The sequence below is a fragment of the Coregonus clupeaformis genome, unplaced genomic scaffold (genome assembly GCF_020615455.1).
Source record: "Coregonus clupeaformis isolate EN_2021a unplaced genomic scaffold, ASM2061545v1 scaf0590, whole genome shotgun sequence".
Lineage (NCBI taxonomy): Eukaryota > Metazoa > Chordata > Actinopteri > Salmoniformes > Salmonidae > Coregonus > Coregonus clupeaformis.
This window is the reverse complement of record NW_025534045.1, coordinates 183,979-211,949: the sequence shown is the minus strand read 5'-3', so window position 1 is coordinate 211,949 and position 27,971 is coordinate 183,979. Positions and strand designations below refer to the sequence as shown.

The window sequence follows — 27,971 nt, the reverse complement described above, 5'->3', positions numbered from 1 at the left end:
AGAAGATGATGTGCAAATAGAGATACTGGGGTGCAAATTAGCAAAATAAATAACAATATGGGGATGATGTAGTTGGGTGGGCTAATTTCAGATTGGCTGTGTACAGGTGCAGTGATCGGTAAGGTGCTCTGACAACTGATGCTTCAAGTTAGTGAGGGAGATAAGAGTCTCCAGCTTCAGAGATTTTTGCAATTCGTTCCAGTCATGGGCAGCAGAGAACTGGAAGGAATGGCGGCCAAAGGAGGTGTTGGCTTTGGGGATGACCAGTGAGATATACCTGCTGGAGCGCATACTACGGGTTGGTGTTGCTATGGTGACCAATGAGCTAAGATAAGGCGGGGATTTGCCTAGCAGTGATTTATAGATGGCCTGGAGCCAGTGGGTTTGGAGACTAATATGTAGTGAGGACCAGCCAACAAGAGCGTACAGGTCACAGTGGTGGGTAGTATATGGGGCTTTGGTGACAAAACGGATGGCACTGTGATAGACTACAAACATGCCCTCGTAAAATTTGCTGAGTAGAGTGTTGGAGGCTATTTTGCAAATGACATCGCCGAAGTCAAGGATCGGTAGGATAGTCAGTTTTACGAGGGCATGTTTGGCAGCATGAGTGAAGGAGGCTTTGTTGCGAAATAGGAAGCCGATTCTAGATTTAACTTTGGATTGGAGATGCTTCATGTGAGTCTGGAAGGAGAGTTTCCAGTCTAACCAGACACCTAGGTATTTGTAGTTGTTCACATACTCTAGGTCAGACCCGTCGAGAGTAGTGATTCTAGTCGGGTGGGCGGGTTCCAGCAGCATTCGATTGAAGAGCATGCATTTAGTTTTACTAGTGTTTAAGAGCAGTTGGAGGCTACGGAAGGAGTGTTGTATGGCATTGAAGCTCGTTTGGAGGTTTGTTAACACAGTGTCCAATGAAGGGCCAGATGTATACAAAATGGTGTCATCTGCGTAGAGGTGGATCACCAGCAGCAAGAGCGACATCATTGATATACACAGAGAAAAGAGTCAGCCCAAGAATTGAACCCTGTGGCACCCCCATAGAGACTGCCATAGGTCCAGACAACAGGCCCTCCGATTTGACACATTGAACTCTATCTGAGAAGTAGTTGGTGAACCAGGCGAGGGAGTCATTTGAGAAACCAAGGCTATTTAGTCTGCCAATAAGAATGCAGTGGTTGACAGGTCGATGAAGACGGCTGCACAGTACTGTCTATTATCGATCGCGGTTATAATATTGTTTAGGACCTTGAGCGTGGCTGAGGTGCACCCATGACCAGCTCAGAAACCGGATTGCATAGCGGAGAAGGTACGGTGGGATTCGAAATGGTCGGTGATCTGTTTGTTAACTTGGCTTTCAAAAACTTTCGAAAGGCAGGGCAGGATGGATATAGGTCTGTAACAGTTTGGATCTAGAGTGTCACCCCCTGTGAAGAGGGGGATGACCGCGGCAGCTTTCCAATCTCTGGGGATCTCAGACGTTACGAAAGAGAGGTTGAACCGGTTAGTAATAGGGGTTGCGACAATTTCGGCGGCTAGTATTAGAAAGAAAGGGTCCAGATTGTCTAGCCCAGATGATTTGTAGGGGTCCAGATTTTGCAGCTCTTTCAGAATATCAGCTGTCTGAATTTGTGTGAAGGAGAAGAGGGGGGGGGGGCATGGGCAAGTTGCAGCGGAGGGTGCAGAGCTGTTGGCCGGGGTAGTGGTAGCCAGGTGGAAAGCATGGCCAGCCGTAGCAAAATGCTTGTTGAAATCCTCGATTATTGTAGATTTATCGGTGGTGATAGTGTTTCCTAGCCTCAGTGCAGTGGGCAGCTTGGAGGAGGTACGCTTATTCTCCATGGACTTTACAGTGTCCCAAAACTTTTTGGAGTTAGTGCTACAGGATGCACATTTCTGTTACAGGATGCAAAAAGCTAGCCTTTACTTTCCTAACTGCTTGTGTATATTGGTTCCTAACTTCCCTGAAAAGTTGCATATCGCGGGGGCTATTCAATGCTAATGCAGTACGCCACAGGATGTTTTTGTGCTGGTCAAGGGCAGTCAAGTCTGAGGAGAACCAGGGGCTATATCTGTTCTTAGTTCTGTATTTTTTGAATGGGGCATGTTTATTTAAGATTGAGAGGAAATTACTTTTAAAGAACAACCAGGCATCCTCTACTGAGATCGATATCCATCCAGGATACCTGGGCCAGGTTTTTTTTAGGAAGGCCTGCTCGCTAAAGTGTTTTAGGGAGCGTTTGACAGTGATGAGGGGTGGTCGTTTGACCGTGGACCCGTTACGGACGCAGGCAATAAGGCAGTGATCGCTGAGATCCTGGTTGAAGACAGCAGAGGTGTATTTAGAGGGTAATTTAGTCAGGATGATATCTATGAGGGTGCCCATGTTTACGAATTTAGGGTTGTACCTGGTAGGTTCGTTGATAATTTGTGTGAGATTGAGGGCATCTAGTTTGGATTGTAGGATGGCCGGGGTGTTAAGCGATAAAGTTTGGGCTGAGGCTAAACAGATAAACAGGACAGGGTACCGTGTAAAGGAACAGTCCAGCAGGCATCAGCTGTGCAGCTGAGTGATCATAAGGTCCAGTGAACAGCAATATGTGAGTCCGAGAGCAGTTCGAATTGGTGCTACAGCACAGCGAGCAGGAAGCACGGTTGTTGTTTGCATGTGCTAGCGGGCCGGGGCTAGCAGATGGATCTTCGTGGTCGTCGCAATGGGAAGCCTGTTGAAACCACAGACGATTACGCAGACCAGTCGTGATGGATCGGCGGGGCTCTGTGTCGACTCTAGGAGATCCTGTCCGGTTGACAGAGAGGTAGATAGCCGGGAGATGTGCCTGACTCAAGGCTAGCTCAAGGCTGATTAGCCAACAACAACGTTCATTTGGTTGCAGCTAGCTAGTTGCGATTATCCAGTGTTAAATGTCCAGTGATTCAGTGATTCCGGCAGAAAATCCGATAGGTTCTGGGTCGATAACGCGCTGTGCAGACAGTGCAGACTGGTTGATAATAGTCCTGGCTGGTAGGTAGTGCAGGCCACGGACAATGGTGAAAAAACGCTACCGGTGGCTAATAGCAAGTAGCTAGTTAGCTGGTTAGCTGGCTACTCCCGTCCGGTAGACAGCGAGGTAGATAGCCGGGATATGGGCCTGCTCGAGGCTAGCTCACGGCTAACTGGTGCTTGCTTCGGGGGCAGTGGTGATTAGCCTACGGCAACATCCATTCGACATCCATTCAGTTGCGGCAAGCTAGTTGCGATCCGGTGTTAAGGTCCAGTGATTCAGTTATTACGGCAGAAAATCAGATGTTCTGGGTGAAAACCGCTAATGGTGGCTAATAGCAAGTAGCTAGTTAGCTAGTTAGCTGGCTGGCTAGTTTCAACTGGAGATTCTAGATAAAGGTGAGTAAATAATATAATCTGTTCCACATTGAGTGAAGCGGGTTGCAGGAAAGTATATTTAGTAGAAGGATGAAAAGTGTGATAGGGACATATATACGTAAAATAAAAAAAAATAAAAAAACAGGCTATTTACATGGACACACAAGAGAACAAGACCGCACTGCTACGCCATCTTGGAACTTCCCCATGTGTATGTTAAAACATGATGACTTGATCTATTTCTCCCCACATTCCACCCATACAGTATCTCTGCATCCCAAATGGCACCCTATTCCCTTTTTAGTGCATTACTTTTGATCAGAGCCCTGTTGTGCACTACATAGGGAATAGGATACCATTTGGGACGTAGCATGTTTGTCCTGGTCCCATTTTACCACTATGGGTGTGTCCCTGACGGTATTCTCTGGGATGACCACGTCATAGCTGTCCCTGTCCCACTGCGGAGGCTGGTTCTTCACGTTGGTGATGGTGACGGATAGCTCCACCGAACTGCTCCGGTTCCCCCCGTCCGTAGCAACTATCTCCCGGGTGATGTAGGTTCTCTGTAGTCATAGCAACAACAAAGCTGTCACATGACACACGCTGACTGAAATAATAGCAGTTTAGACAGGGGTGAAGGACAGTTAGAGAAGCAAGGAAACATAAACCCTCCCAGTGATTGTGTAGATTAGATTACAGTGAGATGCATGTCATGCAGGATGACAGTGTCAGGGAGTGTCACAGGGACAGGGACACACGCTGGCTGTATTTGACTCATGCTACTGGATATTGGTAGAACATTGGTAGTACTGGGTAAATGTAAATGACACTGTCTCATCACGGGTGACTGATAGAATGCTACCAACAGTGTTCTGCTGATAGAGGAACTCTGTAGTCATAGCAACAGCTTTCCTAGGAGCACTCATAACTAAAAAAAAAGCATGCTAACACCTCCTCACTACACCAGGCTTCCCATTTTCTGCTATGTGATAAAACATTCTCCCCTGAGGAGGGACATTTACAGACTAGCCAGCGAAGAAGAGAGAAGAAAACGGCAAAAAAGCTCTCTAACATTAGCTTGTTAGATTTGTGCTAGCTTATAAAGACTTTTAAAAATACATATTAGACTTCCTCTATACTCTCAAAGAAGTTGGAAATATTCTCTGTAATGAGTCTCATCTCAACCAATGAAACCTGGGGCAGGTGGACTTGACGTACAGCTGAGATGGGTTATGGTTGTGTTAGGTTTAGTGTTATGGGTTAAGGTTGTGTTCCTGACCTGTGAGATGGGCTGGTTGACATAGACCCAGCCTGTTAGGGGGTTGACCCTCATGTACTCTGGCTGTTCTTTAGACATGGAGTAGGTGACGGCAGCATTGGTGCTGTAGTCATCGTCGTGGGCGGCCACACGCAGAAAACTGGTACCAATCATTGTGTCCTCCCGAAGGAAGTCTGTGGGGAAGACAACACATCATATTCAATTGGCCAAAGAAATTCTGAAAATTAGCTCTGCTGATTAAACTATGTCTTGGAAAGATTAACAAAGATGGGATGTTGTCAATAAAACATTAACAAGGTAGACATGATCTGCAAATACTACTGGATCGATAATAGGACTAGACTAGATTATGTGCATATGTGTGTGAGTGCGTGTGAGTGCATTCCCATGTGCGCATAGGTACATCTGTGCTTTTGCATGTGTATGTGTGTGTGTGTGTGTGTGTGTGTGTGTGTGTGTGTGTGTGTGTGTGTGTGTGTGTATCCCCAGCACTCACACTCGTAGCGTTGGTTCTCAAACTTGGGGCTGTTGTCGTTCTCGTCGAGAATGAGGATGTTGAGTTGACAGATCCCTATGAGGGGGTCTGCTGCCTGGTCCGTAGCGGTCACCGTCACCGCGTACTCCCGCTGACGCTCACGGTCAAACTTCCTGGACGTCACTATCACACCTGAGTGTTATACAGTGTTATACAGTGGTTGGCATGGCAAACGGACAAAGGCAGACCGGACACAACATTTTCTCTCAAATTCTATTACTCTAGGCTAAGTTTATGATGAAATACTGAATCTGATGTGTTATGTTAGCGAACGTAACGCTATGTAATTACAGATCTCAATATACTAATGAAGTACGTGCGTACACTGTAATTGATGTGCTATTAAAGTTTTTGATGAAATGTTTGGGGTTTTGGAAATTGCACTTGAATTCAATCAAAGTCATTCTGAGGATTCCTCACAGTTCATGCAAAGCCAATCCCTCTCCTTTCACTCCTTTCTCTCCTCTATAAAGGTTAATGATTGATGTCCACTGAACAGTTACATTTCATAAAGCAATTCATTTCTAAAAGAGGGCTTGTGGACATTTTTTAAACGCTGTCTTTTCTTCTCATTTTGAGTGCTGGCACATTTTGAAAGGGTGTCATTAAAGTGAATTAGATTGAACTTTGGAATTCATAAAATACTTCAAGGCAGTTCCAAAGTGATCCAGAGAGGAGGAGGAGCGAGAAAGAGATAGAGAGAGAACGAGACCATCGAAAGAGAGGGAGACTGAGAAACATTAGCGAGAGCTGCAGAGACTTGTAACCTTTTCAGTACCAGATGACATAAAGCCTAAACACTATGGGGATGCTGCTAGGGTCCACAACCAAACAGTAAAGTTGGACTGTACTGTACCTGTGTCTGGGTGGATACTGAAGGCAGGCACAGTGCTGTCTTTGTGCATGAATCCATAGGTGACTCTCCCATTAGAGCCCTCGTCTGCATCTACGGCATGGACCTGGAGGACAAATGTTCCTGCAGGCTGGTTCTCCAGCACCGTGGTCCGCTCCCGGTACTGCTGGCACTGAGGGGGAAAGGGGGAGAGGGACAGGGATAGTGGGAGAGAGAGAGAGAGAGAGAGAGAGAGAGAGAGAGAGAGAGAGAGAGAGAGAGAGAGAGAGAGAGAAGAGGATGGGTAATGGAGGAATGCCAGTTACCAAATGACAGAGGGAGAGAAATTAGGATGCATAGAAGGGGATGAAATGAAAGAAAAAGGTCATTCAGTATATTCAGGACATGTGTGGAGGGAATGGAAGAGAGAGGGATGGGAGACAGTTATGAAATAGTCAAAGAGAAGGGAAAAGGGGAGAAGGACGGTGGAATGAGGGTGGAGAGATAGAAGTGAATCATTGAAAGGAGTTACAGAAAAGGAGGAGAAAGGGAATAGAATTAGAAGTGAAGAAGTAGAGAGAGAGAGAGCGAGAGAGGGGGAGAGAAGTGGAGAAAGGGGTTTGAGCGAGAGAGGGGGAGAGAAGTGGAGAAAGGGGTTTGAGGAGGAAGTGTCTCTTATTAATCCCTCTATGTTTTGCTCTGTAGAGATTCATCTGTGTTTTATAATTAAAGCGGCCTTGAATCAATTCCATCGAAGCAGATCCACCGAGATACGGCGTAAGCCTGGATAATTTGGATGTACTCCGACGCCCACACACCTTCCTTCCTTCCTCATCATCATCTGAGCGCTTGCTCGGTGTGTGTAAAGAGAAAACAGTCAAATCTTCCAAATCCCATCTCTCTGCCATCATCAGACGGCTCATTTTGGCGCGCCTCAGACAGAGACGGCATTTCAAATAAAAAAAGATCCCAGATCAATTCAGCAGCTCGTCTTTGATGCTTACTTCTGACATCTAATTAATGACAAGGGGGCATTTTCCACCCTCCTCTCCCTCTCCTCCCTCTCCACCGCCACTCCCTCCTCTAACCATTAGTCACAGTCTTTCTAGGCCCAAATTCAATGTGTTTTCAGAGGTCAGGTGTCCCTAAGGGAGTCCCAGTCAGGGATGAGAGGGGCTGTGGTGGATCTCAAACTCAAAGGGTGCCCCCTCTTCCCCCTCTCCCTCTCCAGCCGCATTTACCCCCCTCTTAGGAAGCTTCAGTACCTGGCACTCTCACAGACAACCCATGGGCCCAGGAGGGGCCCTTCTCTTAGGAGTCCCTGAGTCACTGATGCTCACAAATCCACAGGAACTGCCTGAACCTCAGCCAAACAAACAGGATCAGGAGGGCCAAGGGCACGAAACAACATAAAAGCAGCTTTCTCTCTTCTCTCTGCCTGCTGTTTGCTGCCTGCACAGATGAGGAGAAAACTGAGCACACAGGCAAAGTGATCCAGCTGTTTTTTTATTTTTGAAAGACTTTCTCTTTGGACTTATTCTCTTTGTACTTGTTTCTCCCTTTTGTAGGAAAGTCTTGTCCGCACCTCAATTCAACTATAGTTTGAGCATGCTAGCATAGATAAATATAAAATAAAACAATTCAGAGAACAAAGCATGAGGGAGTCCTGAGGGAGCCGTGTGAGAGTACATGAAAAGGTTTAATCTCATCTTTCAGACTAACATGTGAAACACGCATATGTACAAAATGCTCCCAGGACTCCGGGGAGATAAGTAGCTTTACTTTGCGAGGCACAATTAGCTCCAAATATCTCAAAGGCTAACTTCATCTAATTTAAAATTGAGACATCGGCAGAAAACAGGTAGGGCTGTGATGATTCGGCATATCTTTCAAACACTTCATTAAAAACCCTTAGATGATCTAGAAATAGAGTGGGTCGGCCGGCTAATCACAACTCTGGAGGACGGAGATGGAGAGGTAATAAACAGATGCGATAAAGAGAGAGAGAAAGGGAGCTGCAATAAACAGATAAGAGAAACCGAGAAACCAGAGCGATTTGGAAGGAGAGAGAAAGACTAAGGTCTGGAAGTCAACAGGAGAGTACTGATGCTCATCTCAGAACTCTGCTAACGCCTTTATTTAATTCTAACAGTATGTCCCCATAGTTAAGGCTGAGAGACAGAGGCTGGGAAACACAATGAGCTGTAATGAGATGTATGTTCAGAGCCAAACAGATATCAAAACCATGACATAGAGCAGTGAGAACGAAGCTTACCCTCTCAAAGACAGGTTTGTTGTTGTTGACGTCGTCCACGCCGACGATGACCTGGGCGGTGGACGAGAGGGCCTGGGGGCCGCCAGAGGCGTTGTCATCGGTCGCTGTGACGTTCAGGATGTACTCTATCCCCTGGAGTCTGGGAGGTGGGCTGGAGCGCAGCCGGATCAGACCTGCAACAACCAATCAGAGACAAGTTATGACCTCACTATGAATGAGTGAACCTCTGCGTTCGCAAGGTCTCCTGACTGACTTATATAGGGCAGCAAAAGCGAGAACATGCTGTTTTATCAGCTTTGGACACTTTGTGCCCTTGGTTTTCCCTTATACTGTATATAAAACTGCATGAACTGAATTCAACCCTGGAGGGTCTGCTTGTGCTCCTTTGTTCGTGACTGACACATCTGGTGTGTAGAACAGCCATGTCGCTCTCTTCCTCAACATCTCTCCCAGTGTCTTTGACACTTGGCCAGCGCGTGACTGCATCCAACAAAGGCGGTTGTCAGTCCCACCTTCGGTGGTGCATAAAACAACAAAGGATGGTGTATGTCTGTTGTCTGTGTGACTGAGGTTCCTCTCACCTCCGCGGTGACCGTCCCCTCCCCTCGGTGCCTTGGTGACTTTTTCTCCGCTTCCTATTGGCCGTCACCTTAGTGTGGGCGGCAGATTTCCATCCCTCTCTCTCCCCCTCTCTCTTCAAAGTGTTTTTTTCTTTTCTTAATGTTGCATTCATCTGGCCTTTGGTGTTTGCTAAGCGCGTATGTGGGCTGCGGACACACTTAATACATTCTGTCTTATCTTCTAAGACTCTAACAGGCACAGATGCAACCATTGGAGATGCACTGGGTGCTGTATACATTTCCATGGCTTTCAGAGGGTCTGCGTTGGATGTTGTTGCTCTTTAGAGACCAGCGCAGTCCGTCTATCTCTGCCTAACAGGGTGACATGAAAGACACTGAGTGTCAGGGGAGAGGAGGGAGAAATGAGGGGTGAGAGGAGGGAGAGAGGAGGGGGAGAGGAGGGGGAGAGGAGGGTGAGATGAGGAGGAGAGGAGGGAGAGAGGAGGGGGAGAGGAGGGAGAGAGGAGGGGGTGGGGAGGGGTAGGGGGTGAGATGAGATGAGGAGGAGAGGAGGGGGAGAGAAGGGGTGAGGAGATGAGGGAGAGAGGAGGGTGAGAGGAGGGGGAGGGGAGGGGATGAGATGAGGAGGAGAGGAGGGGGAGAGGAGGGGGAGGAGGGTGAAAGGAGGGGGAGAGTAGTGGGAGAGGAGGGGTGAGATACTGAGGGCCATTCAACAACCAGCCATAGGGAATCAGGAGACATCCTGTCTCTGAAATGAGGCATGGTACGAGCGCTACAGTAGCACGGCCGGGCCAAGAGGAACATTTGATCAATTCTAATGTGATGTGAGCTTCGCTCCGGGAGTGTGACAGTGTGGGGGCAGGGACAGGGACAGGGGCAGGGCGTGTGTGGTGGGGATGGGGCACTAGCTGCCATGGAGGAGGCTGCCTGGGAGAGCTTGTCAGAATGACTGGTTTCACCGGGGTGGACGGCCTGGACTAGAAGAACCACAGGCCAGGGAGATGGTCCTATAAGAGACTGACTAGCTGCACCATAGGATAGGGAGCTGGTCCTATAAGAGACTGACTAGCTGCACCACAGGCCAGGGAGATGGTCCTATAAGACATTTACATTTTAGTCATTTAGCAGACGCTCTTATCCAGAGCGACTTACAGTTAGTAAATACATATTTTTTATTTTTTATTTTTTTTATACTGGCCCCCCGTGGGAATCGAACCCACAACCCTGGCGTTGCAAACGCCATGCTCTATCAACTGAGCTACATCCCTACCGGCCATTCCCTCCCCTACCCTGGACGACGCTGGGCCAATTGTGCGCCGCCCATGAGTCTCCCGGTCGCGGCCGGCTGCGACAGAGCCTGGATTTGAACCAGGATCTAGTGGCACAGTTAGCACTGCGATGCAGTGCCTTAGACCACTGCGCCACTCAGGGGTTTGAGAGAAAGACTAGCTGCACCACAGGCCAGGGAGCTGGTCCTATAAGAGACTGACTAGCTGCACCACAGGCCAGGGAGATGGTCCTATAAGAGACTGACTAGCTGCACCACAGGCCAGGGAGATGGTCCTATAAGAGACTGACTAGCTGCACCACAGGCCAGGGAGATGGTCCTATAAGAGACTGACTAGCTGCACCATAGGCCAGGGAGATGGTCCTATAAGAGACTGACTAGCTGCACCACAGGCCAGGGAGATGGTCCTATAAGAGACTGACTAGCTGCACCATAGGCCAGGGAGCTGGTCCTATAAGAGACTGACTAGCTGCACCATAGGCTAGGGAGCTGGTCCTATAAGAGACTGACTAGCTGCACCACAGGCTAGGGAGATGGTCCTATAAGAGACTGACTAGCTGCACCACAGGCCAGGGAGCTGGTCCTATAAGAGACTGACTAGCTGCACCATAGGCCAGGGAGATGGTCCTATAAGAGACTGACTAGCTGCACCACAGGCCAGGGAGCTGGTCCTATAAGAGACTGACTAGCTGCACCACAGGCCAGGGAGATGGTCCTATAAGAGACTGACTAGCTGCACCACAGGCTAGGGAGCTGGTCCTATAAGAGACTGACTAGCTGCACCATAGGCCAGGGAGCTGGTCCTATAAGAGACTGACTAGCTGCACCACAGGCCAGGGAGCTGGTCCTATAAGAGACTGACTAGCTGCACCATAGGCCAGGGAGCTGGTCCTATAAGAGACTGACTAGCTGCACCACAGGCCAGGGAGATGGTCCTATAAGAGACTGACTAGCTGCACCACAGGCCAGGGAGATGGTCCTATAAGAGACTGACTAGCTGCACCACAGGCCAGGGAGATGGTCCTATAAGAGACTGACTAGCTGCACCACAGGCCAGGGAGATGGTCCTATAAGAGACTGACTAGCTGCACCATAGGCCAGGGAGATGGTCCTATAAGAGACTGACTAGCTGCACCACAGGCCAGGGAGATGGTCCTATAAGAGACTGACTAGCTGCACCATAGGCCAGGGAGCTGGTCCTATAAGAGACTGACTAGCTGCACCATAGGCTAGGGAGCTGGTCCTATAAGAGACTGACTAAGCTGCACCACAGGCTAGGGAGATGGTCCTATAAGAGACTGACTAGCTGCACCACAGGCCAGGGAGCTGGTCCTATAAGAGACTGACTAGCTGCACCATAGGCCAGGGAGATGGTCCTATAAGAGACTGACTAGCTGCACCACAGGCCAGGGAGCTGGTCCTATAAGAGACTGACTAGCTGCACCACAGGCCAGGGAGATGGTCCTATAAGAGACTGACTAGCTGCACCACAGGCTAGGGAGCTGGTCCTATAAGAGACTGACTAGCTGCACCATAGGCCAGGGAGCTGGTCCTATAAGAGACCGACTAGCTGCACCACAGGCCAGGGAGCTGGTCCTATAAGAGACTGACTAGCTGCACCATAGGCCAGGGAGCTGGTCCTATAAGAGACTGACTAGCTGCACCACAGGCCAGGGAGATGGTCCTATAAGAGACTGACTAGCTGCACCACAGGCCAGGGAGATGGTCCTATAAGAGACTGACTAGCTGCACCATAGGCCAGGGAGCTGGTCCTATAAGAGACTGACTAGCTGCACCACAGGCCAGGAGATGGTCCTATAAGAGACTGACTAGCTGCACCACAGGCCAGGGAGATGGTCCTATAAGAGACTGACTAGCTGCACCACAGGCTAGAGAGCTGGTCCTATAAGAGACTGACTAGCTGCACCATAGGCCAGGGAGCTGGTCCTATAAGAGACTGACTAGCTGCACCATAGGCCAGGGAGCTGGTCCTATAAGAGACTGACTAGCTGCACCACAGGCCAGGGAGATGGTCCTATAAGAGACTGACTAGCTGCACCACAGGCTAGAGAGCTGGTCCTATAACAGACTGACTAGCTGCACCACAGGCCAGGGAGCTGGTCCTATAAGAGACTGACTAGCTGCACCACAGGCTAGGGAGATGGTCCTATAAGAGACTGACTAGCTGCACCACAGGCTAGAGAGCTGGTCCTATAACAGACTGACTAGCTGCACCACAGGCCAGGGAGCTGGTCCTATAAGAGACTGACTAGCTGCACCATAGGCTAGGGAGATGGTCCTATAAGAGACTGACTAGCTGCACCACAGGCCAGGGAGATGGTCCTATAAGAGCGAGCCTGTTGAAGGAGAAGGTGTATCCTCAGGAGGACATGTCACATATTCCCAGTAACCCAGGGAGAGAATGACTCTGCACACACACAGAATTATGTTGCAAATGCATGCCACATGGGGTAGTATTCACACATAGTCGCGCATGAACACACACAGTGAATGCACACACCTGGGTGTACACTCAGGAACATCAAACCAATACATTGTGGTAGAATGTGACAAATTGAACAAAAAGCTGCCTGCAAGGCCTACCGTACATCAGTATCTATCTGGAGGAGGATGTCTTAGGATGACATAAACATCTCGCCATGACTTCAAAGACTGCTCAGAAAAAGGTTGAGCCAGAGTTGAGAGATTTTAAGACATTGCAGGAGCAAAGCATATAGTCTGTGTCCCTTCCGTTCGATAAGATATGTGGTCCCGCAGTATGTGGGTGATGGAATTGATGTTTGTGAGCATGCATGTGTTTCAAAGAATGTGTATGTGTGTGTGCGTGCGTGTGTCCAAGCATGTGTGTGTGTGTGAGTGTGTGCGCGTTTGTGTGTGTGTGTGAGTGTGTGACAGTGCTGGGTGAGGCAGGCCGAGGCATGCAGCACTGTGCGTCACAGCCCTTGCTCACCCTGCTAAACATGGTCGGTGAGACTCGGCCAGCACATATCATCGCACATCAAAGATTGAGAAGATGTTTCTCCAGGGGTCACTGAGCACACGTCGCTTCGTATGATAGAGGGGAGGGGGTTGGCAGGGGGGAGGGATGGGGAGACGATGCCCCTCTCTCAACGTCACCTCTAATCATCGTCTGGCCCCAAAACAGCGGGATGGAGCCATGAAAGGCAGAGAGACTGAGGGAGGAACGACTGCATTCGCCCCCTAGGGAGAAAGGGGTGCAGTACGGGGCGAGGCAATGGGGGACGTTATATAAACCTCACATCACACGCACGACAACACTCCCACTAAACTAGTGGCACTGAGGGAGGACAGCATGATGAACCAATACTACTCCTACACCTATGGGATTTCTTTAACAGCCTGCAGATGAATTAGAACACTTCTTCAATATGGGCTCTTCACAGACAAACAACAAAAAAAATGCAATAAAAAGGGAAAAAAGAGAAGGGTCGTTCACATTAGCCGTAGACATGATCTACCTGTTTATTGGAGTAAACATTTTGCCTGTCGTCTCGGTAAATACTTCCCTCATGCTGAGAACAGAGGCTTTGTATTTATGTCTTTAATACAAAGAGGGTGATCATCTTATTGACTTTGCTGTTTGAATTCTTAAAACGGTATTCAATCTCATGAAACATATTCTACGCTGAGTTACAGTCAAATTAACACAGCCCATCTGTCCCCGAGAAAAAATCCCATGAATGATTGAGGAAATTTCAGGAAAGTAGAGGAGATTTGACGATCCGTGGAGAAGAAGTAATACAATACTTTGATCTCTAAAAGAGAGCGAGAGTGATGAGATGGGGATGGGGCTTGTGTGTGTGTGTGCACGAGCGTGCGTGTAGAATATGTCCTTCGCCCCCAAACTAATGAGTGCTCTATGGGTATGAACCATGAAGGATTTTAACCGAATAAGAAGCTATATGGAATAGTTTGAAATAAGGGCTTTTGAGAAAATCTTCAGTTTAATGATGTGAGTAATACAAGGGTTAAACCCATCTAGTGAGCCCAGACAGCTCCACAGGTGAGTGAAAGAGATAGTGTCCAATAATAGTGTGTAAACTTGTAATACAGTAGCAGCAGGATGTATGCGCTGATGCTAAGTCTGACCAGTCTGACAGTTACATGAATGTGAACAGTGAGGACCTTGAAGCCTATCATAGGGGCCCATGGATATGGATGATAACATGAAACCTATAATATTTATACAGTGCATTAGGAAAGTATTCAGACCCCTTGACTTTTTCCACATTTTGTTGCGTTACAGCCTTATTCTAAAATGGATTACATTCTTTTTTCTCATCAATCTACACACAATGCCACATAATGACAAAGCAAAAACAGGTTTGTAGAGTGTTTTGTAAAAAAATTAATAAACACAACAACACTGAAATATGACATTTACATAAGTATTCAGACCCTTTACTCAGTACTTTATTGAAGCACCTTTGGCAGCGATAACGGCCTCAAGTATTTTTGGGTATGATGCTACAAACTTGGCACACATGTATTTGGCACACCTGTTTACCCATTCCTCTCTGCAGATACTCTAAAGCTCTGTCAGATTGGATGGGGAGCGTCGCTGCACAGCTATTTTCAGGTCTCTCCAGAAACGTTCCATTGGGTTCAAGTCCGGGCTCTGGCTGGGCCACTCAAGGACATTCAGAGACTTGACCCGAAGCCACTCCTGCGTTGTCTCGGCTGTGTGCTTAGTGTCATTGTCCTGTTGGAAGGTGAACCTTCGCCCCAGTCTGAGGTCCTGAGCGCTCTGGAGCAGGTTTTCATCAAGAATCTCTCTATACTTTGCTCCGTTCATCTTTCCCTCGATCCTGACTAGTCTCCCAGTCCCTGCCGCTGAAAAACATCCCCGCAGCATGATGCTGTCACCACCATGCTTCACCGTAGGGATGGTGCCATGCTTCCTCCAGACGTGACGCTTGGCATTCAGGCCAAAGAGTTCAATCTTGGTTTCATCAGACCAGAGAATCTTATTTCTCATGGTCTGAGAGTCCTTTAGGGGCCTTTTGGCAAACTCCAAGCGGGCTGTCATGTGCCTTTTACTGAGGAGTGGCTTCCGTCTGGCCACTCTACCATAAAGGACTGATTGGTGGAGTGCTGCAGAGATGGTTGTCCTTCTGGAATGTTCTCCCATCTCCACAGACGAACTCTGGAGCTCTGTCAGAGTGACCATCGGGTTCTTGGTCACCTTCCTGACCAAGGTCCTTCTCCCCCGATTGCTCAGTTTGGCCGGGCGACCAGCTCTAGGAAGAGTCTTGGTGGTTCCAAACGTCTTCCATTTAAGAATGATGGAGGCCACTGTGTTCTTGGGGATCTTCAATGCTGCAGACATTTGTGAGTACCCTTCCCCAGATCTGTGCCTCGACACAATCCTGTCTCGGAGCTCTACGGACAAGTCCTTCGACTGTTGGACCTTATTTAGACAGGTGTGTTAGTGTCCAAATCATGTCCAATCAATTTAATTTACCACAGGTGGATTCCAATCAACTTGTAGAAATATCTCAAGGATGATCAATGGAAGCAGGATGCACCTGAGCTCAATTTTGAGTCTCATAGCAAAGGGTCTGAATAACGTATTTCAGTTTATTTTTATTTTATACATTTGCAAAATTTTCTAAAAACCTGTTTTCGCTTTGTATTTATGGATTGTTGTGTGTAGATTGATGAGGAATTTTTTTAATTTAATCCATTTTAGAATAAGGCTGTAACATAACAAAATGTCAAGGGGTCTGAATACTTTCCGAATGCATGCTAGAGGCGAAACAAAATGCAGAACAAAATGCCACCCAAATGTGTGAGAACAGTAATTTTAGAAGAGCAGTTCTACAGCCATTTAAAACAATTGAAGTGACATGGATGAATAGCAGGTTATTTGTTTTGTGTACCAATCAGGGTTATGTGGCTTTTATTTTTTTATATGGTTGAGAAATCTCCCCTATCTGCTGACAGTTACTATCAGTAGAAATGAACAAAGGAAATTGCACCTTGAAGTTCCAGAGTAATTGAATTTGCTAAAGTAATCTTATTACCCTTTAATGTGATATGCAGATTCAATGGTGCAATTTACCCAGGGGTGGGAGGGCTATGAAATTAGTTTAGGCCTTTAACACATTTTCGATTTCAAATTGCTTCCTTGGTGGGCTAAAGGCTAGGAGGGACTCCAACTTGAGACATTGGAGTAAACCTTTGATGACATTTGTAATGACAAAATCAGCCACACTAAAAATAAACGACAGCTAAAGCGTATCTCATGACAATTCCTTTCACCCAATCTAGTGTAATATCTGCAAGAAGGGATGGGGAGGAGGTAGAGCAGCAGGACTCAATGAGGAAGAGGAAGGGAGGGGTGTAAACAATATGTCTCACCTTTCTGGCTGTCGATAACAAAGTTGCCCTCGGCGTTGCCCGTTGTGATTTTGTAGGTGATTCCATCGCCGTCTGGGTCCTTGGCAAGCACCGTGGCAACCAGTGTGTTAGGCCCGGCGTCCTCGGAGACAAAGGTCCGGTAGCTGTTAACAGAGAGAGAGAGAGACATCCCAAAATCAACACCTCTCCTCGCGTCTCCCCAGCGACAATGCAGAGTGTGAGAGTGAAAATGAGTGAATAACACACCAGGCTGCAGACTTGTCACATTTTAATCACTTGAATATTTCAAACAGATTTATGAATACATTATGAAGCTGTTTTTGCGAGGGTAAAAACAGAGTTGGTTGAGTGTCTGATATGGTGAGCCTAGGTAGAGACAACCTGATTTCTAATTTCCTAATTCTATGGAGACAGCACTCAGTAAACAGCTGTTGGCAGCCTGTCACACTGGGGAGACAACACAAAGTGGCTGGGTTGGGGTGTGAAAGAACGGGTGACTTGGATGACAGAGTTGTGAGGAACTCTGGAGAGAATCAAACAACCCCAGCATGTCATACAAACACACACAAACAAACCCCTACTGTATTCTATAGATATACCTACATTATATAGTACATATGCCAAATATAGAATACACAAACAATGCATTAACACCTTGATCTCACACTGTCAGTCATATTAATTCCCCATGGGAGATTCACACATAAAGGCGCTTACAGACGTGCCGCGGTAAGCGGAGAAGGTCTCAATTTATACCTACAGTAAATTGACTATACTGTACAGTTTGTGGCCTTCAAATCTAGCAGGCCTGTAATGTAAAGAACACTTCCAGACCTATACACTGATCTGAGAAAAGAACAATTTACTCTCCTCTACACAGGAACACACATAAAGGTACACAGACGGTCATGGTCCTATTCCCACAGAATCCCACTCATCCCTCATCCTCAGAAACACTTTGGTGCTGCTTTCAGACTGTACATACATAAAGAACAGTATTTTATTTCAATGCAAACAGTCCCAGTGAAGCAAAACAAACACATTCACACACACACACACAGAGATATAAGCACCACGGTCTTCCCAGCTGTCTCTTTCACCATCACCCTCTCACTTCATCTCAATTGAAATGTTCCCGTGGATGTGAGTGCGTCTAACAGCGGAAAGACAAACAGGGCCTCAATGTGGGCACAGTATGTTGTCGTTCATCATTCCACCCACGCTCCACTCCGCTCAGAGCTAGTGGATGCAAAAACAAGACAGAGGCGCGACTCACTGACAGACTGACAGAGACGGACTCTTCTACTGAGCTAGAGTGCTCTGTCTGTCTGTCTGTCTTGTCTGTAGTCTGTCGGTCTTGTCTGTCTGTCGGTCTTGTCTGTCTGTCTGCCTGTCTGTTTGTCTGTCTGTCTGTCTGCTACCCCCTCCTCCACTCCCTAGTCAGTAGAATAGGAATAATTTTGCTGGGTGGGGAGGAGAGGGATAAAGCATTCACAGCATGAGCATGCCTCTGAGAACATTTCCTTTATGTTCCATTCTGCCTGTGCCGGTGGATGGAAGCTGCGCAGAATTTCTCTACAATGAAGGTCTACTGTATATTGTCCAATTCAAATATAATTTCTTAGGGCAGAAAAGTAACAAACCTTTCATGTGTCTATATTGAGCGATGAATTCCCAGTATATTGTTTATGCAAGAGCCTTATGCACTGTATATTTCCATGGAAACCAATGTTCCAGTTTCATTCATTTGATTTGACTTGATTAGGGCCCTGTCATTCACTTGATTAGGGCCCTGTCAAGTTGTCTTTCAATAGGCATGCAGACTGTATGGAGCAACAATCTTGATAACTTATGCAGAACAAATGAAGATGATAAAAAGTCGTATAAAAGGATTATCAAGTACAATGATACATTCAAAATGAAAAACGAATTCAACTGATCAGTGATCGTGTCAAATCAGTTTCCTGACAAATGGAGAGAGGTTTGGGAGGAGAAAAGGGACAGAATGATGGCGCTGGAGGTCCAGAGAGTAAGATGGATGGAGGTCCAGAGAGTAAGATGGATGGAGGTCCAGAGAGTAAGATGGATGGAGGTCCAGAGAGTAAGATGGATGGAGGTCCAGAGAGTAAGATGGATGGAGGTCCAGAGAGTGACAGAGATAGACAGTGGAGATCGAGGGAAAGGTGAAGAGAGGGTAGCGGTTGTCCTCGTCATCAGGTCCTTTCCCACACAACTGATTGATGGGTAACAGAGGCATGCTGACAGGCGTTTCATGACTGTGATTTATGTCCCCGCTTGGAGACGCCCCCCTCAACCCTCCCCATGCAACCCGCCTGCTCCAACACCCACCGCCACGGCACAACGACCTTTAATCTGTCACCAGCCTCAAAGGGCCTTCGTTTCCCATGATGAGATGACACCCTTGTACACACACACACACGACATCTCTCAAAGGCCTTATTTTCACAGGCTCCATTTTCTTTAAAGAAGAAAGAGAGGATCCACCACACCACAGCTCCTCTCCATCACCTCCCTCCGCCGCTCAAAGGGTGCCAGTCACCGACTCAGGCTGCTCTCCGTCTCTCACCTGTTACCATGGAGTTTGGCCCAGGTGACGGGGTTCTGACACAGGACTGACTGACAACTCCCAGTCGGGGCGGCCATTTTGTGGGAGAGGCAGTGAGTGAGTGAATGGTGAATGCGGCAGGCGCCTGCCCAGGCAGACAGACAGTGGTTGTGTATGCCCCTCACAGTGCCCACTCTCCCTCTCATTATCTGTCCCATCAATCTAATTTCAACCCAAAGCCCAACTACTGCTCCATCAGAGTCTGCCAACATTCTCCCTCCCGTCAGCCAACCAGCCAACCCGCCAATACCACACCAGACACACAGACGCTCTGTCACCCTTAACCCCATTTCCCTTCACAATGACTGACATCAGCCACAATATAATTAGCCAATTTACCCAACACATCTATTACATATTAACGACTGACAAAACACACAGCGCCAGACCGAGACTGAGACTAGCTTGTTGTTAGTGCTCATTAGCATTTCTCCATCTTCTGTAATGTCAACAGATTGTCAGGGATCTGTGAATACATTTATAAATATCTCTCTGCCTATCCAATTCACTCATCACTCAGGTTACTGTCTGCCAGCAAACAATCCCTGTAATGATCTACTTAGTGTACACCAGGCTGAGTGACAAGATTAATTTTGTCGATTTCACCAGCAATATGTCACTGTCGAATGAAAACCTTGAAACTCCTTTTTTGGCTTTTTAAAATATTTTTTGGTACATGTATTGAAAGCAGTAACTCCCCTCAATATACGCTGAACATTTCATGAGTCTAGGCCCACGAAAATGTATTCAAAATATCTTCTGAAGTTTCAATGTATGTTCGAAAATATAGTTGTTGTTTTTTTTTCCAGAAAAGTTTCTGTTTTGGAGATGAGGTTTTCATCCGATAGTGACGAACAGCATAGGGGAGCGAACCGAGTGGCAAATGAAACTGGCTGATCCAATTGAGCCCAATAGAAATAACAGTCTGACGGCCATCACAAAGTTAGTCAATTACTACCAGACTCCCTGTTTCCTTGTGTTATACATTAGAGAATATCTGTTTTGTTTTCAGCATTGTAGAGTAACAATGACGATTCACTGTAGATCTCTGTAGAATGGACAGAGCATGAGGGGAAACAGGTGATGCTCCTACTGACAGGAAATCAATTCTTCCCACAAAACCCCCAACAGATACACACAGCAATAGCATCATAACACACACAACACCACACAGACCCACACACAGCCTCCCATCACACATAACCCCGCACACAGACCCACACACAGCCTCCCATCACAGCACATATCACCCCATTCACCTACCCACACCACAACCTTAATCCCAACAACTAAAAGCTAACTCATCTACATAGTGCATCCATCTCAGCAATCCATATCCAGCCACACCCACACACTGGGTCCCTGCCACTGTTGATCTGAATGATTAAAACAGACATCCCTGGTGGGCAGTTGGATCTCCCTCTACATCTCTCTACCCCCCCTACTCTCTCACTCTTTCTCTCACTCTGTCTGACTCACTCACTCCATCTCTCTCTCTCTCTCTCAACTCTTTCCCTACCTCTCCATCTCTCTCTGAAAAACACATGTATGTCAGTACACACAAACACACACACACACATACACACACACACACACACACACACACAGACACACACACACACTGCCCTGGTGCTGGCGTGATTCTCTCCACAACAACTAAAGGCATGGCTGATTGAACCTGCCTCACCAATTTGCAGAGCTAGCTGCCAGAAAATTGTCCAATTAAAAGAGCCACAGGCCGGAGCAACGCCAGAGGGAAAAAACAACAGCTCAATGCATCACAACAGATCGGCCCGGAACAGCAGGGTAATGCAGCATTTAAAAAAAAAGAATGTGCGGATGAGCTAATACAGGGCAGGAAACATGCCCAAGAGGAACAGGACAGATAGAGATGTTTAAATCCCAGTTTCTGTTTCTTTTTTTGTGTGTGTTTTGTTTTGAAGGGGTTTGGGTTGTAGACCAACAGCAGCAGCTGTACTGGATTTTGGGAATTGGCAGCCATGTGGAATTCTGGGAAACTGCAGCTGCACTGGTTTGTGGGAGGAGGCAGCTGTGCAGAGCAGAGGAAAGTGAAATGGTATGACCTAGACTGACAAGGTTAACAACAAGAAGAGCAGGCAGGGTGGAAGGAAAATAGTGATTAAAGATAAATGATGAGTAGAGAAGGGAGATACATGAATAATACGAATAAGGAATGAGGTGTTCTGCTTAGATGTTGACGATAATGATGATGGCCATGATGATGATTGTGATAACCACTCTTCCTTATGATGTTCCAGTAATAGTGATGAAGAGGAGAAGCAGTACTATACTCACACATGCTGGGAAAACTCGGGGACCTCATCGTTGACGTTGGCCATGCGGATGCGTACAGTGGCTGTACCTGTCCGGGCCACATCTCCCTTGTCCACAGCCATCACCACAAACTCATACAGATGGTTGGGCCTCTCATAGTCCAGCTGCCCTGCAGGGAAAATGGTGCCGTGGGGAGAGATGCTGAAGTCTGGGCTCAGAGTGTAGTAGGTCAACTCAGCATTCAGGTCCGAGTCACAGTCACTGGCAGACACTAGACGGAGGGAGAGAGGGGGGAGAGAGGAGGTTAAATACGGAGATATCTCTGTATTCTGCGACATCTAACCATAACTACAGTTTTTTTCAATTGCTTACACACTAGAATTAAAACTTTCCCACAATTAGCAAAACCTTACACTCAAGGAGCAAAACACCGGCCTAGATTTGCACAACTGTAAGCACATTGTCAGCGTCACACTTTTTGCAAAACATTACACACAGTGATTTGCAAAACACTAAACACAGTGATTTGCAAAACACTAAACACACTTGTATGCATTTGACACAGAAATGTATCATGATGTCATTTCCTTGCAATTTCAAAGCAAAGGCTTTCAAATGAACACACCCATGAACCAATTGGTTAAACACAGCCACCAGGTGTGCACACACACTGGTGCTTAATTGTAGACACACCAATCAGGTTTAAGCACTATAAAAAGGCAACAGGTAAGTTCACCTGTCTTTAAAAAAAATGGACGGTGTCAGAGGAAGGGGAAGAGGGAGAGGGAGAGGAAGACCTGGAGGAGGGGTAGGACATGCACAAAGAAGAAGACAACCAAATCTGTGTAACGAAATTCGTGCTACAATTGTGGACCATGTAATAAACCACGGACTAACACTGAGGGAGGCTGGACTGAGAGTACAGCCTAACCTAAGCAGGTACACGGTGGCATCAATAGTTCGAATATTTCGTCAAGAGCACAGGTGAGAAACGTATCTTCTGTCAACAGAAAATCCATAGTTTACTGTACTATATCAACAGTTTTGGTATCTATTCCTGTATCATTTTACAGTAAGCTACATGTATTTTGTTTGGCCAACATAGGATTGAACGTCGAGAACACTAAGGAGGGAGGGGCCCCATATTCACACAGGAGCAAGAAAGAGAGATCATAAACCTTGTTTTGGCCAATAATGCAATCATACTTAGAGAAATTAAAGCCCATATTGTCAATGATCACCGACTTTTCAATAATGTCCAACAGGTCTCTCTGTCAACAATAGCCCATATCCTTAAAAAACATTTGAAACAACTGTATAAAGTGCCATTTGAAAGAAATTCAGACAGGGTGAAAGGCCTGCGGCGTGAATACAGTGGGGGAAAAAAGTATTTAGTCAGCCACCAATTGTGCAAGTTCTCCCACTTAAAAAGATGAGAGAGGCCTGTAATTTTCATCATAGGTACACGTCAACTATGACAGAAAAATCTAAAAAGAAAAATCCAGAAAACCACATTGTAGGATTTTTTTATGAATTTATTTGCAAATTATGGTGGAAAATAAGTATTTGGTCACCTACAAACAAGCAAGATTTCTGGCTCTCACAGATCTGTAACTTCTTCTTTAAGAGGCTCCTCTGTCCTCCACTCGTTACCTGTATTAATGGCACCTGTTTGAACTTGTTATCAGTATAAAAGACACCTGTCCACAACCTCAAACAGTCACACTCCAAACTCCACTATGGCCAAGACCAAAGAGCTGTCAAAGGACACCAGAAACAAAATTGTAGACCTGCACCAGGCTGGGAAGACTGCATCTGCAATAGGTAAGCAGCTTGGTTTGAAGAAATCAACTGTGGGGAGCAATTATTAGGAAATGGAAGACATACAAGACCACTGATAATCTCCCTCGATCTGGGGCTCCACGCAAGATCTCACCCCGTGGGGTCAAAATGATCACAAGAACGGTGAGCAAAAATCCCAGAACCACACGGGGGGACTTAGTGAATGACCTGCAGAGAGCTGGGACCAAAGTAACAAAGCCTACCATCAGTAACACACTACGCCGCCAGGGACTCAAATCCTGCAGTGCCAGATGTGTCCCCCTGCTTAAGCCAGTACATGTCCAGGCCCATCTGAAGTTTGCTAGAGTGCATTTGGATGATCCAGAAGAGGATTGGGAGAATGTCATATGGTCAGATGAAACCAAAATAGAACTTTTTGGTAAAAACTCAACTTGTCGTGTTTGGAGGACAAAGAATGCTGAGTTGCATCCAAAGAACACCATACCTACTGTGAAGCATGGGGGTGGAAACATCATGCTTTGGGGCTGTTTTTCTGCAAAGGGACCAGGACGACTGATTCATGTAAAGGAAAGAATGAATGGGGCCATGTATCGTGAGATTTTGAGTGTAAACCTCCTTCCATCAGCAAGGGCATTGAAGATGAAACGTGGCTGGGTCTTTCAGCATGACAATGATCCCAAACACACCGCCCAGGCAATGAAGGAGTGGCTTCGTAAGAAGTATTTCAAGGTCCTGGAGTGGCCTAGCCAGTCTCCAGATCTCAACCCCATAGAAAATCTTTGGAGGGAGTTGAAAGTCCGTGTTGCCCAGCGACAGCCCCAAAACATCACTGCTCTAGAGGAGATCTACATGGAGGAATGGGCCAGAATACCAGCAACAGTGTGTGAAAACCTTGTGAAGACTTACAGAAAACGTTTGACCTGTGTCATTGCCAACAAAGGGTATATAACAAAGTATTGAGAAACTTTTGTTATTGACCAAATACTTATTTTCCACCATAATTTGCAAATAAATTCATAAAAAATCCTACAATGTGATTTTCTGGATTTGTTTTCCTCATTTTGTCTGTCATAGTTGACGTGTACCTATGATGAAAATTACAGGCCTCTCTCATCTTTTTAAGTGGGAGAACTTGCATAATTGGTGGCTGACTAAATACTTTTTTCCCCCACTGTATGTGGTGGTACGTTTTGTTCACTGACTGTAGTATTGTGTACTGCACACATAACCTTTTTACTGTACATGTAATTTTACTGTATAGCAGACCTACAGTAAATTGATCTACACAATGTGATCTTTTGCTGTATTTCAGAGTTTTGCAAATTAATGCGGAGGAAGTCCCGCATGAGTTTATATACAGTGGTGTGAAAAAGTGTTTGCCCCCTTCCTGATTTGTTATTTGTATGCATGTTTGTCACACTTAAATGTTTGAGATCATCAAACAAATTTAAATATTAGTCAACGATAACACAAGTAAACACAAAATGCAGTTTTGAAATGAAGGTTGTTATTATTAAGGGAAAACAAAATCCAAACCTACATGGCCCTGTGTGAAAAAGTGTTTGCCCCCCCTGTTATAACACAACTCAACTGTGGTTTATCACACCTGAGTTCAATTCCTCTAGCCACACCCCAGGCCTGATTACTGCCACACATACCTGTTCTCAATCAAGGAATCACTTAAATAGGACCTGCCTGACAAAGTGAAGTAGACCAAAAGATCCTCAAAAGCTAGCCATCATGCTGAGATTCAAAGAAAATAAGGAACAAATGAGAAAGAAAGTAATTGAGATCCATCAGTCTGGAAAAGGTTATAAAGCCATTTGTAAAGCTTTGGGACTCCAGCGAACCACAGTGAGAGCCATTATCCACAAATGGCGAAAACATGGAACAGTGGTGAACCTTCCCAGGAGTGGCCGGCCGACCAAAATTACCCCAAGAGCGCATCGACGACTCATCCAAGAGGTCACAAAAGACCCCACAACAACATCCAAAGAGCTGCAGGCCTCACTTGCCTCAGTTAACGTCAGTGTTCATGACTCCACCATAAGAAAGAGACTGGGCAAAAATGGCCTGCATGGCAGAGTTCCAAGACAAAAACCACTGCTGAGCAAAAATAACATTAAGGCTCGTCTCATTTTTGCCAGAAAACATCTTGATGATCCCCAAGACCTTTGGGAAAATACTCTGTGGACTGACAAGACAAAATTGAACTTTTTGGAAGGTGTGTGTCCCATTACATCTGCGTAAAAGTAACACTGCATTTCAGAAAAAGAACATCATACCAACAGTAAAATATGGTGGTGGTAGTGTGATGGTCTAGGCCTGTTTTGCTGCATCAGGATCTGGAAGACTTGCTGTGATAAATGGAACCATGAATTCTGCTGTCTACCAAAAAATCCTGAAGGAGAATGTCCGGCCATCTGTTCGTGACCTCAAGCTGAAGCGAACTTGGGTTCTGCAGCAGGACAATGATCCAAAACACACCAGCAAGTCCATCTCTCAATGGCTGAAGAAAAACAAAATGAAGAATTTGGAGTGGCCTAGTCAACGTCCTGACCTGAATCCTATTGAGATGCTGTGGCATGACATTAAAAAGGCAGTTCATGCTTGAAAACCCTCCAATGTGGCTGAATTACAACAATTCTGCAAAGATGAGTGGGCAAAAATTCCTCCACAGCGCTGTAAAAGACTCATTGCAAGTTATCACAAACGCTTGATTGCAGTTGTTGCTGCTAAGGGTGGCCCAACCAGTTATTAGGTTGTAGGGGGCAATCACTTTTTCACACAGGGCCATGTGGGTTTGGATTTTGTTTTCCCTTACAGTTTTTTCCAATTGCTAACACACTAAAATGACATGCACAGCACAATTATTTAAACTGACACATAGAGAGCAAAACCTCTTCTCAAGTCTCCAAAAGTCTAAACACATTTTCTGCTTTACACACTGTGATGTCACGAGAGGCTGTGTCCTGGAGGGACGTTACATCCCCCTGAGGTGGCTGCAAACCCAGACAGCTATGGCTCCATCTGCTGGTATGGTCGGGAACTCCACCCCTCTATGGCCAATCTTCCCACGCAGCTGAAACAAATGAGGAGCTGATGAGCTGAAGGTTTGGGAAGGGAAGAGACACAGTCTCCAACCTGGGCTCTCTGGAGGACAAGAGTGCTGCACGTCCACTTCCATGAGGAATATAAGGATTTGGAGATACTTACCTTTGGGAAATACTCACCTTTGGATATATGCACCTGTGGGAAATACGGGAGAGACATTTGGAAGGACTTTTTGCTGGGTTGGCCACTAGCTGCAACGTGGACTACAGTAAGGCTGGGGAAAAGTTATCTGAGCGAGTGAGAATTATGATTTTGGATGTGGAAGAGACATCCCTGAACTGTTAACCCTTAAAGAGCCACAAGAGAACAGAATTTTGTTATATTTTCGTTAATTTCCCAAGACCTATAATAAAATCCTTGTTTTGTTTGAACCTTGTCTCCTTGCACTACTTGAGCAATCCCGCTGAAAGCTGTGTAGCCTCTCGTGGCATCACAGATGGTGGAGAATACGGGCACGCTCAAGCGTTAATAGTGCATGTCAGAGGAGGATACCGAAGGTTTGATCACCCAGTTTTCCAAGTTGGCCGTAGGCTCCCCGCCGACTGAAATGGAGGACATATTGAAAGCCCCTTGTTGCTGGCCAGCAAGCCCAGATGCAAGTAAACGTGGCTCTCTTGGAGGAGCAAAAGAAAGCCAACCTTCTGAAGGCAGAGGAATTGCAGTTGCAGAGACAGAGGGTGGTCCAAAATACCCGCCCAATAAAGGCAAGTGACTTTATATCTAAGATGGGAGCTACCGATGACATTGAGCCATACCTGCATGCATTTGAGGCCACGGCCACTAGGGAAGCCTGGCCCAAGCAACAGTGGGTTGGTCTGTTAGCCCCCTTTCTAACCGGGGAATCGCTGAATGCTGTCCGGGACCTGGGCCCTGACCAGGTTACTGACTATGATGCCCTGAAGTCTGAGATCCTCAGCAGATATGGACTCACAAAGTTTGGTATGGCCCAGCGCTTTCACAGTTGGACCTTCCAACCAGACCAACCTCCTCGGGCGCAGATGCATGAACTTGTCCGAATCGCAAGGAAATGGCTGGATCCGCAGAGGAATACAGCAGCGGCGGTGGTGGAGGCCGTTGTGGTGGATCGTTACCTACGCGCCCTGCCTTATGAGGCAAAACGGTTCATCAGTCAACAGGCCTTGACCACGGCTGATCTGACCGTGGAAGCTGTGGAAAAGTACCAGGCCACAGCGGAGATGCTGAATGCTTCCCGAAAAGACCCCAGGAGTGCGGCCCAGATCGACCCCCCACCTGCCCGGTAACTGTGAATCACCATGATGTGGAGGCCTTACTGGATTCTGGTAGCCGGGCCACCCTGGTGCGTAAGGATTTGGTGGGCCCAACGTGTCTGACCCCGGGAAAGTCCTCCCAGTTTCCTGTGTCCATGGGGACACCAGAGAATACCCCATTACTGAACTTACAATGACCAGCACACGGGGAACCATACACACGACGGCGGGGGTGGTTGATTCCCTCCCCGTCCCTGTCCTAATTGGACGAGACTGCCCAGCCTTTTACCCACTCTGGAGAGAGTCTCAGGAGAGGATAACCCGAGTACC

The 27,971-nt window shown here is 46.8% G+C and overlaps 1 protein-coding gene across 1 annotated transcript in view; it reads right to left on the bottom strand.

Moving 5' to 3' along the window:
• LOC121555791 (neural-cadherin) overlaps positions 1 to 27,971 on the bottom strand; it is a gene marked incomplete at its 3' end in the record, with an annotated part of 168,151 nt that overhangs the window by 51,844 nt on the left and 88,336 nt on the right. The window contains exons 6-12 of the mRNA XM_045216060.1: positions 21,517 to 21,766; positions 16,575 to 16,717; positions 8,301 to 8,473; positions 6,050 to 6,218; positions 5,155 to 5,325; positions 4,659 to 4,831; positions 3,775 to 3,942 (exon numbers count right to left, since the gene is read on the bottom strand). Of these exons, the coding sequence (XP_045071995.1) occupies positions 3,775 to 3,942; positions 4,659 to 4,831; positions 5,155 to 5,325; positions 6,050 to 6,218; positions 8,301 to 8,473; positions 16,575 to 16,717; positions 21,517 to 21,766 (1,247 nt within the window). The remainder of the gene's footprint in view (positions 1 to 3,774; positions 3,943 to 4,658; positions 4,832 to 5,154; positions 5,326 to 6,049; positions 6,219 to 8,300; positions 8,474 to 16,574; positions 16,718 to 21,516; positions 21,767 to 27,971) is intronic.